The sequence below is a fragment of the Epargyreus clarus genome, unplaced genomic scaffold, assembly GCF_041222505.1.
Source record: "Epargyreus clarus isolate Ecla_fem2 unplaced genomic scaffold, WU_Ecla_fem_2.2 ptg000027l, whole genome shotgun sequence".
In the NCBI taxonomy this organism is placed as follows: Eukaryota; Metazoa; Arthropoda; class Insecta; order Lepidoptera; family Hesperiidae; genus Epargyreus; species Epargyreus clarus.
Window position 1 is genome coordinate 12,834,301 of NW_027332234.1, and position 15,584 is coordinate 12,849,884.

A 15,584-nucleotide genomic window follows, 5' to 3' on the forward strand; every position below is an offset into this window, starting at 1 on the left:
TTGTGGATCTCCCCAAAGATCGTTGGGATCTTAACAAAATTCTACCAACTTTAAAAACATAAACACTAAATTTTTAAAAAATCTTGTATTTTAATAACAAACACAATTATTTCCAACATATCGTGATCTCTTTAGCGTTGTGAATACTACTACTTATGTCTAAATAAATTGGTTTTTATGACAATACCAACGGTTTTACTTAAATTAAATTAGTATTTTGTTTCATGTGAATTTGATTGTGTGAGCGCACTTATCTTGTTGACATATTAGTTTATGGTGTAGTAATATGGTGAAGCATTCTTTCTTTTTTAATCTATGGTAAATAAATTTTAATAATATTATGGTGTTTATATAAAATATCTGTAAAGGTATTAAAACTTTAATTGTAATAAACGTAATTCTCAAAGTGTAACACGTACCCCGTGGGGTAATTTTGTATATATTGCCATTTTTAAAGAGTTTGCTATTATTTTGAAAATTTAACGCGGGTACGCGAAGCTGTAAGTTTGGGAAATCCTGGAATGAAACGTAAAAATATTAGCCAATGTTGAAAAAAATATCGAACTGTACGCTATAATGGACATTATGACTGAGTGAAGGTTATTTTCAGACTACAGGTATAGACTATTGCTATAATTATGATATTAATTTAAAATGACATCATAGTAGGATATAGTTTCGTGGAAATCTTTCTAGACCATCTTTTGCATAAAACGTTTTGCTTCAAACATTAGTGACAATTTCAGAAATAATACGTTTTTCTGAAATAAGAGGTGTCCTATTTTATTTTATTAATTGCACAAAAGCTCGTTGTTGATGTATAAAATAAGACGATTCCTTTATTTGCTATAACGTGAAAATATCAGACGTAATAAATCCGAGATATAAATTTCATATTACTTCAAATTCAATATTTAATTTAAAACCAAAATAAACTGTCATTTTTCATTGCAAATAATTTCAATTATAAACTTTCAAATGTTTATTACAAATTAGTTATTTGAAATTATTATTACAGTCTCGTGTCAACGTGATTAATGTTACTAATTAACGATATTTATTGCTACCATAACTGCATACTATGTACCTACTAGAGAATCTTGTAACGATAATTCAAGGAAAAGTAAATTTATATTTAATTTACAACAACCTGAATTTTATAGGTACCTATTAGTTCAAATTGTAATACATAATGAGAGACAAAATTCTATTGTATTATTCATTATATGATTACTATTTTTGTGCCCAAGCCATAAGTAAATTGCGTGGGGGCATAAAAGTGGGGAGGGCTTTAAGGATCCGTTAGTTTCTCGGGGACAACTTCTCTAAATATTATTTTAATTCGGATCCTAGATTGTAGATTCTTTCTTTCATTCTTTACAGTTCAAAGACTAGACGAGACGACCTTTTTAACAATCCACTAGTATGTCTACTGGTGTCTTGAGTATAATGTAAATTGAAAACAAAAAATGGGTCGTTGTATTATTACCACAGGGCTGTGTGATTAACTGTTAAATATGTTGTTAATAATAAAGAATTATGGGTGAAATATGTTGTTTTATTGCATAAGAGGCATGCTCCATACTACACACTGTTAAAATAAATACTGAAAGTGTAGTTGATAATGGTAACTTCAACACAATCCTAGTAAAATTGATTGTAAAAGGTAGTCAACTTTAGAGGTTGCAGCCTCTAAAGTTGATTCCTCTGTTGAATATTATTAGGCCTCCCTAACAAGAAGACTATGCAATTTTATTTATTTAAATCTTGTAACAAATAATTTAATGATAGACGGTAACGGATAGTTAAAGGGAACTGAACAGATTTCAAAAGGTACCCGACGACGTGGGAGCAACGCCGAGTTATGTGGGATTTTTACCGCACTAAAACCCCCCCGGTGGCCGTCCTCAGCGCTGCGTAGAGGGCTCTGGGATCTCCAAAGAAACGCAACCGGAGTCCTCTTAGCGCGTTGCCCCGTCGGGCTCCGCCCAGGTGAGCTTGACGCTCGCCATACCATCTGGTGTGTACGACGGTGCGACCACACATACCATAGTCCTTTCCGGAGCCGCTGGCCGGGCGGTTGGAGTTCCCACTCTTGCCGTCCGCAACCCCGGAAGCCCCCTTTTAGTCGCCTCTTACGACAAGCAGGGGATACCGTAGCCTTACTGCGCGCTCACTCCCGGCCGCCATCCCACTACTGCCCGATACGGGGACTTTTGGCTGCTGGGTTTCCCCTCTGGCCCGGTTCGCCCCTCCTTAGTTAACCTGCATCCCCCAGACTCCTCCGGGGGATCCATATTAATACGGCATTCCCAAATAAAGGCTTAGTGTGGACGTCCAGTTAACATGGGCCACACAGCACCAGGACTCCCGACCTCAAACCATCCTCCGGTTCCGATCTCCGAGTAGCCGGATTACAGGAGTCGCCACGCTCCCAGTCAGTGATGTTCTTACCTACAAAATAACATACATTATAGTTTTTATAACGTACGCTAGATGGAGCTACTTGTTGTGTTTTGAGTTGATATTGAGCTTGGCTCAAAGGTTAACTTCATTCAAGCAAGGAAAATCTCCTCATAAGTATGTTAAAGTTAGTCGATAAAATAAAAATAAATAAGTAATGTATAAGAAGTTTACCTATTTAAACTGCAGACAAATATTTATGCATGTTTAAACAGTGTCGTATAAAAATATGGCAACCAGACCATTTTTTGATAACAAGTTGATGACCCGTGTAACCCTATTGTTACAAAACTCGTCTGCCTAGATACTTATAGTGGCGTAACCATGGCGTAACTATGCCATATGAAACCCGTGGCAAATTCATTGCACGGGACCATGAAACTCGCTCACGAATACCTACTTTAGATACACTTTAGTGAATGTTTGGTCCTGGCGAAATTTTTATGCACATATTATACAGGTATGCATGCATTTCAAGATATTTTTTTCCCGCTGATTTATATACATTTTTGGTCACTATTGAGCTCACAGGCTCGGGCCGGACGCCCCGTCATACCGGGGACCCATGTCATTTTGCCAGTCCTGCCACTATTACGCCACTGAATAGATACCTATATAATTTTATAGATGTTATTGCTGATAAAGTATTTATTCATGAAAATAACTAGTTACTTAAGCACACTCACTAGATACTTAAACACCTATGTACCTATATCATATTATCTCTGGGTCTGGGTGTTATAGATACATGCCTTTGTATGTTTCTGTGGCACACACAAGGAATAGTGTTCTGTTTGTGTTAATTTAGTAGTACATGCTTTTAATATTCAATCTCAGGGAATAATTTACGACAACACAATTGATAAGGAGGTCGACGCCCGCTTATATATATGTACATATACCAATTTTATATAGGCTTATAAATGTTCTGACATAATGTACATTCTGCCTACCATTTGTACAATGCTTTGCATTATAAATCTGCAGTTAAACTGATTTTATGTACGTATTGATTTTTATAAGAACATGCTTTGAATGAGTACTCGTACTTACCTACTTCATTTTTAAAAATTATAGGTGCATTTGTTGGGATGCGAACTTCGGACCCCACAATTAAGAAGCCTTGCTTCTAACCACTAGACGATTTATGCTAATGGGTAGCGATGTCGGCACACTCAGGCCCCCTTAAGCTGTGGACCAGTTGTTTTACCAACTTTACCAACCTGTATTTACAGCAATTAGAATCAATAAAATATGCGTTTACTGTAGCGTTATGATGACTCTAAGAATTTTCTCTGCTTTATTCTTATTCGCCCGTATCTGCATCTCTCTACCAAAGGGACATAATAAGAACTGCAGCCGTTACTAATCCAAAACAGCATCTTCTGTGGTAGTCCTCGCCAAACTGGTAGTCCACTCTAAAGTTGTTGCGAACAAGTGTAGTCATACAATTTTCTATGGCGACGCGATTCATTTCTATATTCAGAGCGGACTAGCAGTTTTACGCGGACTGTAGGTACCTACTGTCAAATCAAACTAAAATTCTAGCTTTAAATACTAATGCAATGTCAACACTTTCGAGTTTATAACAAGATAAGATTAATATTATTGGGTAGATTAAAGTAGGTACCTTTACATAATTATACATAATCGGTCATGATTCGTAAAACCTCAATAATACCACAGTATAAGGATATACAGTAATTTAACTCGGCCCTGACCTTGAATTAGATACCTACGGTTGCGCTGGGCACGGTAACGCGTTAGGGCTGCCTGCCTACAGTTTTTTAATTACATCTGCATACTTGACTTTCTTTTTAATTTTTTGATTGTAAATGTTGTATTTTTTTATTTAAACAAATGAATGCTATAGTTAATTATATAGAAAGTGTTGAATGAAAATGCATGTTATGTTTCTTAATATGTATATATTACGTAATAAAAACTATTCTTATAATTGGGTACTTGACAGTTACAACAATAAAATATGAAATATGTTCGACATGATAGCTTATAAATTAACACAAATTATGCAAAATTTAGTTTAAATATTTAATAATAGTTTTAATATAATCTATACTCCGATTCATAATTGGGTGTCCAAAATGTAAACAAAGGTGTTGACCTATCAAGAAAATACTTTTCAAATGGTAGTTTCTTATTTTTGACGATCTTAAAATAATACAACAATAATAAAATATTGATCTAAATAAATTAAGATCAATTCTCATTTTCTAATATTTATATTACCTCATTCAGAATAGTCCCTCGGCGGCATATCGCGCGAACAAACGGGTGCCGAAAGGCTGCTAAGCCACGCCCTAAGCCTTTGTTGCGCCGCGCGACGACGAATAAATACGACGCGTGCGTTGTGCAAGCAAGCCCTTCGTTTATCAACAGTTTCGAGTTTTATTTTGCGCGGGAATAATAAAAGTTGTAAATTGGTCGAAGAAATAAACGCTAAATAAACGCTTTCTACACTCACAGCCCCTCATAGGATTCCCTGTGTCGTGGGTGCCATGTACACACACATAGACAAATACACAAACACCCAGACCCAGAAACAGAAATCTAAATTCATCATTTAGACATCTGTCTGGCCGGGGATCGAACCCTGGACCCTTTGCGCGTCAGACCGGTATGGTGGCCGCTCCGCCACGCGGGTCGTCTGATATAGTTTTATTCTATTAATTTAGAAGAGGGATAACCTCAAATAACAAACTAACACCTGTCTACTGAACCAAAATTACAACAATAATACGTATTTTTTTAAATATCAAATTATATTAATTAAAAACTAATCTAATTTAGTAGTAGTAGTACCTAGTAGATTAAGTATCTAGTATTAACATAAAAATCATTGTAATTGTCTTACCTTTCGGAGTTTCCAGGCAGTTTAAAAAATGTTATATCTGGATGTGTTATTGATGAATTGAAGCAACTAAAAACAGCACAATATAGTCTATAACTTTTCTTCGCCATATTATTCATGAAACAAAAAAAATATACTTCTAAAAAAACCGTCACATCACCCGCTCGTCACCGTGGCACATTCACGACACTGCGTGTACCGAGTGTTTACTTACCTCGAGGCGAGTAGGCGTGGCTTGCGTTTCGTGCGTTTGTATGAAGATAAAATACTGTATATCCTTATACTGTGATAATACCTTCGTTTATAGAGTAGCAATTATGTCTGTAATACGCTGTTAACATAATCTTTTTGTTTTACAACGTTATCTTATTGTTCGCAAGTTCGTGTGTACTTTAAAACCGAATTTATAGCCGTTTGAAATTCAATAGGTAGATAAATAATTCAATTACGTTATTCTAGATTGTTTTATAACAAAGCAAAGGTTGGTTTTAACGTGGTAGAACACTGTGTGGTTCGATTCCAGCGGCACCGTCGCCCCACTTATTTTTACCTTTTTTTTTGTTTGCGAGGGGGAAACCTTCAAAAGGTACCCGACGACGTGGGAGCGACGGCGGGTTATGTGGGATTTTTACCGCACTAAAAACCCCCGGTGGCCGTCCTCAACGCTTGGTGAAGAACTCCGGGATCTCCGATGGAACACAACCGGAGTCCTCCGAGCGCGATGCCCCAATCGGGCTCTTCCCTGGGGGAGCAGTTTACGCTCCTCCCACACACCTAGTGTTTACAACGGTATGCGGCCACACACACCGTCGTCCTTCCCGGGGTTACTTGCTGGACGGTTCGAGCTCCCACCATTGCCGCCCGCAACCCCAGAAGCCCCCTTTTAGTCGCCTCTTACGACAGGCAGGGGATACCGTAGCCCTATTCTAGTCCCGAGACTACAGGGACAACACTTATTTTTACCAAACAACTCCAGTGTTAAGCGCTCCTGTATTCTGCTATGAAGAGTATGTATAAGGGATAAACCTACTTATCTGAGACTTTCCAATTTAGGGGTAGTGCATGCTCGTCTGCTATTCTTATATTATAAAAGCCTCAGATGGGAATCGACCGAATTTGATTACGATGTCAAGGGACGGCATATCATATAAAAAAGCAAATATAGCAAAAACAGGCGCAATTCGTCTGATGTGTGAACACTGAACCTACAAAGTTTTATTCCCGTCCGACGATTTTGAAATTATAATTAGTTTAATTTGTGAAGCCGAATTGCGTCATGTGAAATTTCCCTGCAATGAGATAGAAATCATTAGCTTTCCCTCTGAAACCAAAAAGACCACTCAACAAAAATCTTCCTTTTGTCCATGTAGTAAAATAAAAGTTTATTTATCAGAGGTCTGATATTATTTTGTTTGTATTAGACTTCGATGGGACAAAGGTCACACAGGACACTCGAAGAGATGTTGTTATTGTTTTTATGACGTTATTCTCTTATTTCTATGAGAAAAACAGGATACAAGGTGGGTAATACAATTTAACAGTTTCCTACAAGTACATCCTTAATTTTATTATTTCCAACTGTTTGTAAGAACTTTGACGTACGAAACAGATTGAAGACGTGAGTTATTGAATAATAATATGTCATTTCCTTCCTCATTATAATTTACCTTAATATAATGAACATTATACACTATAAAATAATAACAATGTCTTTAGTAATTATTTACCTTATGTAACCATAGATTAGTATATGTAACATACTTAATCGAAATATATACTTACGTACATAAATATATCTACTTAATATAATGCATTATAGAAGTATATATAAATATAAATTATTGTTAGTCGATCCTTTAACTATAATGATTGCAACCCTTTGCAACAAGGGGAAGTTAAGTTAGGTTGTGTGAAGTTAAGTCAAAACTTGTGGGGTTGCAACTCTCATCCCTCAGCCGCCATCTTGAAAATGGGTTACAAAACTTACAAAATTACAAATCGTTTAAACTATTCGGCGCACAGAAAATTTTAAGAATAAGTACGATCTCAAATTATCTGAATCTTGGTACTATTTTTGTTGTTAAACCAAAATTAACGAACTTAATAACGAAAGTAGGACAATATCTTGTTCTAGTCATTTCACCGAAAAAATACTTTAAAGCATTTTGATAGAAATAATTTGAAAAATGTTTTTCTTTTAATATTCCTTGAAAATCTAGATATATATAACTCAATGGTGACTGGCTGACATAATGATCTATCAACGCACAGCCCAAACCACTGGACGGATCGGCCTGAAATTTGGCATGCAGGTAGATGTTATGACGTAGGCATCCGCTAAGAAAGGATTTTGATCAATTCTACCCCCAAGGGGATAAAATAGGTCAAAATATTACTTCACTTACATATTTTTAAAATTTCATTTAGAAAATTTTATAGAGTTTCTCATACAGTATTATCTACTGAACGGTTACAGCACAAGAAAGTGGGAGCTTACTCGGTCGCAAGGTATCGAACTAGTTACGAAACTGAGGTCTATAAAATTTGCGACCAAAAATGGTACTGGTATGAATATTGACATTCTCCTTGGGCCTTCTAAATTAAAATTATATATTTGTTATGGAATGAAACAAAAAGATAAATAAAAAAATTTATATTGTATAAAATATTACAATAGTTTTCAATGATATTTTATATAAAGAGTCGAATAATGTATTTACAAATAAATTGGAATGATTTCATCATACACCTAACAATCAATCTTTAGTAATTTTAGCAATAACATCTTATTCTTATAAGTAAAGTGAAAGTACCAACCCTAAGATTTGTCTAGACGATCATTTTCTATAAGTATATAAACTAACAGTTATAACTATATAATAAAACAGTCTATAAAATTGTGACTTCTATATTATAACTTTCATTTCTTTTAGTGAAAACATAGAAAAATAGATATATACATGTAACTATTGTATTATCTATTACTCTTTGTTATACAAAGTTACCCAACAGTCATATTTTTGAAAATTTCGAATAACTTATTAAGTTATTTTAAAAGAAATCCACAACCGATCATTTTATATTCCATAACCCAGATAAAACCGGAAAGATCCGGTTGCGTTTAGTTATTTACAGTTTGGAGCGGATGGCCTCGATCCTTCCGGCGGCGGTGCGCTGCAGGTCGGTGAGCTTCATGGCGAGCCCCATGTTGCCCTGGATCTTGATCTTCCCCTGGAAGAAGGCCTTCTGCGGGTTGAGCTTGCCGGAGATGAGGTCGGCCACGTCGGCGTCGTCGATGGTGAAGGTGACGTCGGGCTTGTCGGTGCCGCGGTAGGCCACGCGGCCCTTGCCCTCACGAGCGTTGATAACCCAATAGCCCTCCGCGCCGCCGGGCCCGTTGCGCACGCGGAAACCGTACACACCGCGCACCTTCTCCACCAGCTTCTCCTCGTCCTTCTCCATCGCTTCCTCCAGGATCTTCATGTACTTGTACACCTTGAACTCCTCCGGGTTCTCCGCGATCGCGGCCACGTTGTTAGGGGTGGCGTTGGTGAAGCCTTTGCGGTACATGGTGAGGACGGCCGCACCTCCGAGACCTAAGTTGTGTTGGAGGGCAATTCTGGCGCGGGGTACCTGCAACAAAATGAGTTTATGTTTATACTTGGTTTTCGTCATTATTATACAAATCCAAAATATGAAAAAAATCAGAATATACCTAATGACATTATTTTCTAATTTCTTTGTATGTTGAATATATGTATTCAGAAATAACCTGAGTCATGTTAGAATAGCATATTTGTATTTTTGTTTTATAATAAGTTAAATATGAACGGAGTTCCAACACACACATTTGTATAGTTTGAACTTTGATCTGCCTAATTTGCACCTATGTAGCATGACAAGTAAGTTTACAGTAAATAAAATGTAGAATCTTTCACATTTTTGAGTACACACAACAACAATTAGTTAATGTTTCATGGAACAAAATTGTTTTTTAAACAATGTTTAGTCCTTAGTATTTATAAATGAAAACTATTTTATGTTCTTAATAAAATATATATACAAACATGAAGTTATTGAACAAACAAGTTATAAAAACAGAAAATATATTTATAGCAGCATTACATTATCTATTGTTTTGTGAGGTCACACAAGAGTCAAGGTTTATCATATTCAAGAATATATTTAGTGTATACAACAGGGTTCTACACTTAACAGACCATGAAGGGTATAAAATTGCAACATCCTCGTTTCTGTCTGATTTTAACTATTTTGTGTGCAATGCGGATTTTTTATGCTCTTTCAATTTATTTTCTAGTTGTGGATTATAATTACCTATCTAAAATATTATGATTAATTTCAACACAAAAGAAGTAATATAAAAATGTGATTGATGTTTTATATTTTACTATTGTTTTTTCTATAGTCCAATCTAAATAAAGAAAGTTATGTGTGTGTTTTATAACAAAATCATAGATTAGTAAAGATACTTTGCCGCCTTCAAATTGAATGAAGCCACAAACGGCTTATTTGTAAGGTATTTTTTTGAATTCTTGACAAATAAAAACATTTTTAGAGAAAATTTACGAATAAATAACGAATACTGCGTATTTTATATAGTAAATAAATAATTATTTCAAATATTTTAGAGACATTTTAGAACGGAGACGTGGCAAAACTCTTTTACGCAACTATTTCAATTGTCAAAACTGGTTACGTTTTCTTGTTAGGAGTGAGCAATCTTTACTAATCTATGCACAAAATATAAAACACCAAATTTTTTTTAAAATCTCTTGAATTTTTTCAAATAGGCTATGGCTCATTTGAAATTGAGGATATATTGACTTGTTTTAGTATTCTTTCTTATATTATTAGGCTATGTACGCTCAGTGGAAAAACCCATGTAGTTATATTGAGTAACAATGAATCTTTTCGTTAAACATGTTTGACTCTACGAATGTTATAGTATTATAAACTTAATTGTCATTTACATTGTATGGAGTGACCTTTGCTATTATTTACATTGGGACCTTATTCAATATAACACAAAGAAAATTTAAGTGCACATTAACAAGCTCAACAACTTCAATAAAATACTAGCTGACCCGGCAAATGTTGTGTTGCCATATAAATAAAAAAATATTACGGGTGAACAACCCTTATCACTTAGGGGTATGAAGAATAGATAGTAGCCAATTCTCAGACCTACTGAATATGCATATAAAATTTGGTGAAAGTCAGTAAAGCCGTTTCAGAGAAGTAGGGCAACTAACATTGTAACATGAGAATTTTATATATAAGATTTTTTGTTCTTCATAATGTAACTTATAATTTGGATTTAATATCAACATGTCTTTATATTTGCAGAGTACAAATTCCATTATGTATGGTTTTCCCTACTATGTTTCTTTCTGCTTTAATAGAAGTGATAACTTAGCTACAAGCTTGTAAATAACATAATACATAAAATATATAAATAACATAATAATATTCCATGGTTACGATACTTTGCATATCTTAATTGCTTTTAACATTATAATTATAAACATTATATCAAAATTACGAAGTGTTTTTGTCTTCACTAAGTTAATTACCTAAACTACTCTACCTAGTTGTGTTTATATAGTAGCTATACCTGTACTCCTATTGTATCAAATGTTTTCATGGTATGTAGTTCAAAATCATATCCCAGCATTAGTGTAATGAAACACATAAACTATAATGTTTTCTTCAATCCATTACTGGCCTACAGCTGGGCATGAGTCTCCCCTCAGAGTAAAAGGTAATAATTTATTTCTAATACGCACATAACTTTATAAAATCAGACGTGCATGTCTAGGATTTGAATGTTGGACTCGCTGATTGACTGGCCGAAATTCAGTCACTAAGCTATCACTGCTCTTAACAGTAATATATGGATAATATAGTTTACCTGTCTGTCTCCAGCCTCGCCCCGCAACTGCCAGACGAGCTCAGCACACTGCGCCAACCCAGTTGCTCCCAGCGGATGGCCCTTGGCAATGAGCCCTCCACTAGGGTTCACCACCACTCGGCCGCCGTACGTGTTGTCGCCCGCATCAATGAACTTCCCAGCCTCCCCCTCCCCACATAACTGGAGTCCCTCGTATGTAATCATCTCGTTCGCTGCAAAGCAGTCATGGAGCTCAACCACATCCACCTGTTTCGGTGATATGCCAGTCTTCTGGTAAAGATTCTTCGCTGCCAAGGCGGTCATGTCATAGCCAGCGATCTTCATCAGACTGTTCTCGGTGAAGACAGCTGCAGTGTCTGTGGCCATCTCCATGCCAATGATCTCGACAGCCTTGTCCTGGAGGCCATGTTTGATCACCGCCTCCTCAGACATGAGGACCGCAGCACCGGCGCCGTCGCTTGTAGGACAACATTCCAGTTTAGTTAATGGTCCATATATCTTCCTAGAGTTCAACACTTCTTCAACTGTGTACGGCCTGGAACTTTGCGCACGAGGATTTTTGGCACCGTGCCTGTGGTTCTTCGCAGCTATTTTTGCAAGATGTAGCTCTGTCGTTCCGTACTTCTTCATGTGTTCCATAGCGGCGTTACCGAAGTATTGCGGTGTCATCGGGGCGGCCGCGATGTCGGCCAGATCGGCCATTTTAAGGGTGAGTTTATCCATAGGGTTAGTTCTGTCTGTGAACGCGGAACCACCCAGCGCGCCGGGCGCCATCTTCTCGAAGCCGACCGCAAGTACAATGTCCGAAATACCGCCTTCTACGAGCTGTTTAGCGATGAACAGCGCAGTGGAGCCGGTGGAGCAGTTGTTGTTGACGTTGTAGACGGGGATGCCGGTCATGCCCACCTGGTACAGCACGCGCTGGCCGCACGTGGAGTCCCCGAACACGTAGCCGCACACCGCCTGCTGCACCGCCGCGTACGGGATGCGCGCGTCCGCCAGCGCACCCTCCACCGCCTCCTTGCCCAAATCGGGATAGTCGCGCCCAGAGTTGGGCTTCACGAACTTCGTCATCCCCACACCGACAACGTACACCTTCTTAACCATTTTGTAAAATATACTTTGGGCTAAGTTTCACGAAAACAATTTATTGTTCACTCAACAGATATCGCGATTCGACTAGTACGTTTATTATATTCAGCTTTCGATATAATTCTTAAGATAAATATTATCCAAAGATAACAAAGAAATTATCAGCACATAAATACTAGCGTACGTATTTGTTTTATTACTTCTATCTTTTATTAGGAATGTGAAAAAAAAATCGATTATGAAAATAATCGATTAAAAATCGATTGTTTTGAAGTAAAAATCGATTTTATTTCGTGATTTTTTTTTTATTAATAATCGATTAATAATCGATTTTTTATAATCATGCAATCAATGCACCCCGACATTACGTTTAGTCTTCTGGGCTCTGGCTTGGTGCCCGGAACGCGATCCCGCGAACTCCCAAAGAATACTATCATATCTCCATAATATTACATTAACGCCATCTGTGCATCTATGATGGTATTCTTTCTGTGCTTTAAAACAGTTTAGATGATTCATTTAATCAAACATTCACTAGATGGAGTTAGTCGATGAACTGTGCTACTTTACTGACATTCGGTTGATATGTCATTCATTATTCGTTGCTAAAACTTCATTTTTCAAACAAACGACAATTCAAAAGGTTTTCCGGACAAAAAGCTTTTATTGTGTTATTAAAAGTCTCGATTTTAACAATGTCTACGACTAAAAGAACGACAAGTAGTTGGCGTCAATATTTTCATGTTGACAATAAATCTGGCAATGCTAAATGTAAATATTGCCCTAAAATTTTAAAAACGTGTAGTAATACTACCAATTTAAAACAGCACATGGAAAGGAAACACTCTAGTATCATTAGTATTGAAAATAAAGAGGTAAGTACTTGAATTTAATTACAGTATTTGAATTTAATTACAATTATTAATTACAAAGAAACTGGACCACTTTCTAAACAAATACTGAGTTGTCAATGATTAGTTTTCACTAATAAGATCACAACATGTACAACATTTTCGCACAACAATGCCATAGTACAACATTTTCGTTGCTATGAACCAACCAAATGATAAATCAGGGCCATTCAGGACTATATTTATAATTCCCGCTCATTAACACTATTGACATGTTAAAGTTTTCATTTTGACAGTTGTAGTTTAGGGATGGGCGTATACAAATCGAAAGATATACTTACCGATTCAGATAACAAATCGATTTTTCGATGTAAACAGTGACCAATCAAGTCAAAATTAAGTTTTATTTTGATTGGCTTATATTATACGAAATATTCTATTAGTTTAGTGGCCATTTGATAATAATATTAATCACGTTTTGTTTATTATCTTTGTAAATTAATTTCTATTTTTATTTAATTTTATTTGAATAGTATGTTTATTTTTGCCGGTCTATTGCATTGGGGTTACACTTGTAATAATAGACGAGTGTTGTGTAAATAAATAATTAAATATGTTAAAGGATATTCTTAACCAATTTAATTTTGTTGTAGGATCATCCTGTCAAGTCAGGAAACAATTCGCAGGAAGAATCAATTGCAGACTTGATTTTAAAGCCATCGACATCTACATGTTCTGAAGACTCTGTGAATATGATACTGACTACTTCCGCATCTCAAATTGAAGTTTCTGTAGAGTCTTCAACTCCTAAACGACAAAAAAAAGGCATAGAAGCGTCATTCTCAAAAATATTAGAATTTGGATCAGGGGGTTCAAAAAACAAACAGATTACAGACGCATAGCAGAACTGATATACCGCGATAACCTTCCCTTCAGCGTGGTTGAAGGAGAAGGGTTTGGAAAATTGATTAAATTACTTGCACCATTATATTATAAAATCCCATGTCGCAAAACTATAACCAGCATCATTGATGGAAAATACGAGGAAAAAAAAGCTGTTATAATCAAAAAGTTACAATCCGTTACCAATATATGTTTAACGATTGACGAATGGAAGGATTTACAAATGAAGAGCTATCTGGGAGTAACTATTCATTTTATCAAAAATTTTAAGATTGTTTCTTTCAATATAGCTTGTGAGCCGCTTTCGGAGAGTCATACCGCCGAATATTTATCAACCACCATTAAACATATTTGTGAAAAATGGGAAATTCCTGATGAAAAAATTGTGGCCGTCACTACAGACAATGGTGCAAATATAGTAAAAGCCATTGAATTAACATTTGGAAGAGCAAAGCATATTCGTTGTATAGCCCACACATTAAACCTTGTTGTGCAAAATTCAGTCATGGTAAATGAAATAAAAATATTTATCGATAAAGTTCGCAGAATCGTACAATGGTTCCATCAGAGCGGAGTTGCTGCAGACCAATTGAGAAATTCTCAAAAGGCTGAAAATGTACCGGAAGGAAAAATTAAACACCTGATAGGAGATGTTTCAACGCGGTGGAATTCTCAATTACATATGCTGGAAAGGTTTATAGCTATGAGTGGGACGGTTGGCGGTATTTTATTGAACTACCCTAATGCTCCTCCTATGATTCAAGCTAGTGAAATTGCTGTACTGAAAGAGGTCGTAAAAATTCTCAAACCGTTTGAGAAAGTAAGCGAGGAGATGTGCACTGAAAAATATGTTAGCGCAAGTAAAGCTATTCCTATTATAATGTGCTTGAAACAGTTTTTGGAAAAAACATATCCATCGCATGATTTGGCCATTCAATTAAAAAAATCAATAATAAATGAATTTAAGAAAAGATTTGAGCACATACAAAAAGTTCATTTATTTAATACTGCAACATTTCTAGATCCTCGTTTTAAAAAATTACACCTTGATGACGGAGCATCTTTGGCAAGAACTATGAACTACATTAAAAAATCCATTGAAGAAAACCGAGAACCTGAGGATTGCCCTCTGTCAATAACTTCGGCCGCTGATGATGTGGATAATGATGATATTTGGGAAACCCACAACAAGTTGTTGTTGGAGACTATGAGAACAAGTCGAAGTCAAATTCAGACATCTGAATTAAGCTTGTACATAGCTGCGCCTCTAATAGGATTAAAAGAAGACGCTTTAGAATCCTGGAAAAGCTATGAGGGAGCTTATCCCAAACTCACACATTTGGCGTGTAAGCACCTATTGGTACCGGCTTCTTCGGCTCCAGCAGAGAGATTATTCTCGAAAGCTGGCGCCATATTAACAAAGACCAGGAGCCGAATATTATCCAAACGCTTACCTAAGCTATTATTTCTG

At 36.3% G+C, this 15,584-nt stretch overlaps 1 protein-coding gene across 1 annotated transcript; it reads right to left on the reverse strand.

The window, feature by feature from the left end:
* Positions 1–7,973: 7,973 nt before the first annotated feature.
* ScpX (Sterol carrier protein X-related thiolase) lies at positions 7,974–12,567 on the reverse strand. Its single transcript, XM_073088523.1, has 2 exons — positions 11,268–12,567; positions 7,974–8,968 (listed from the first exon to the last, which is right to left on the reverse strand). Exons 1-2 carry the CDS (start codon positions 12,372–12,374, stop codon positions 8,465–8,467), a joined length of 1,611 nt encoding a protein of 536 aa, XP_072944624.1. The 5' UTR covers positions 12,375–12,567; the 3' UTR covers positions 7,974–8,464.
* Between the last annotated feature and the right edge of the window lie 3,017 nt (positions 12,568–15,584).

What these genes read in the sequence shown, in the direction of transcription:
- ScpX (XM_073088523.1), bottom strand. Translation starts at nt 12,374, where the DNA reads ATGGTTAAGAAGGTGTACGTTGTCGGTGTGGGGATGACGAAGTTCGTG. An exon ending in GCGAGGCTGGAGACAGACAG is followed by an intron (nt 8,969 to 11,267) that starts GTAAACTATATT and finishes ATTTTGTTGCAG; the next exon opens with GTACCCCGCGCCAGAATTGC.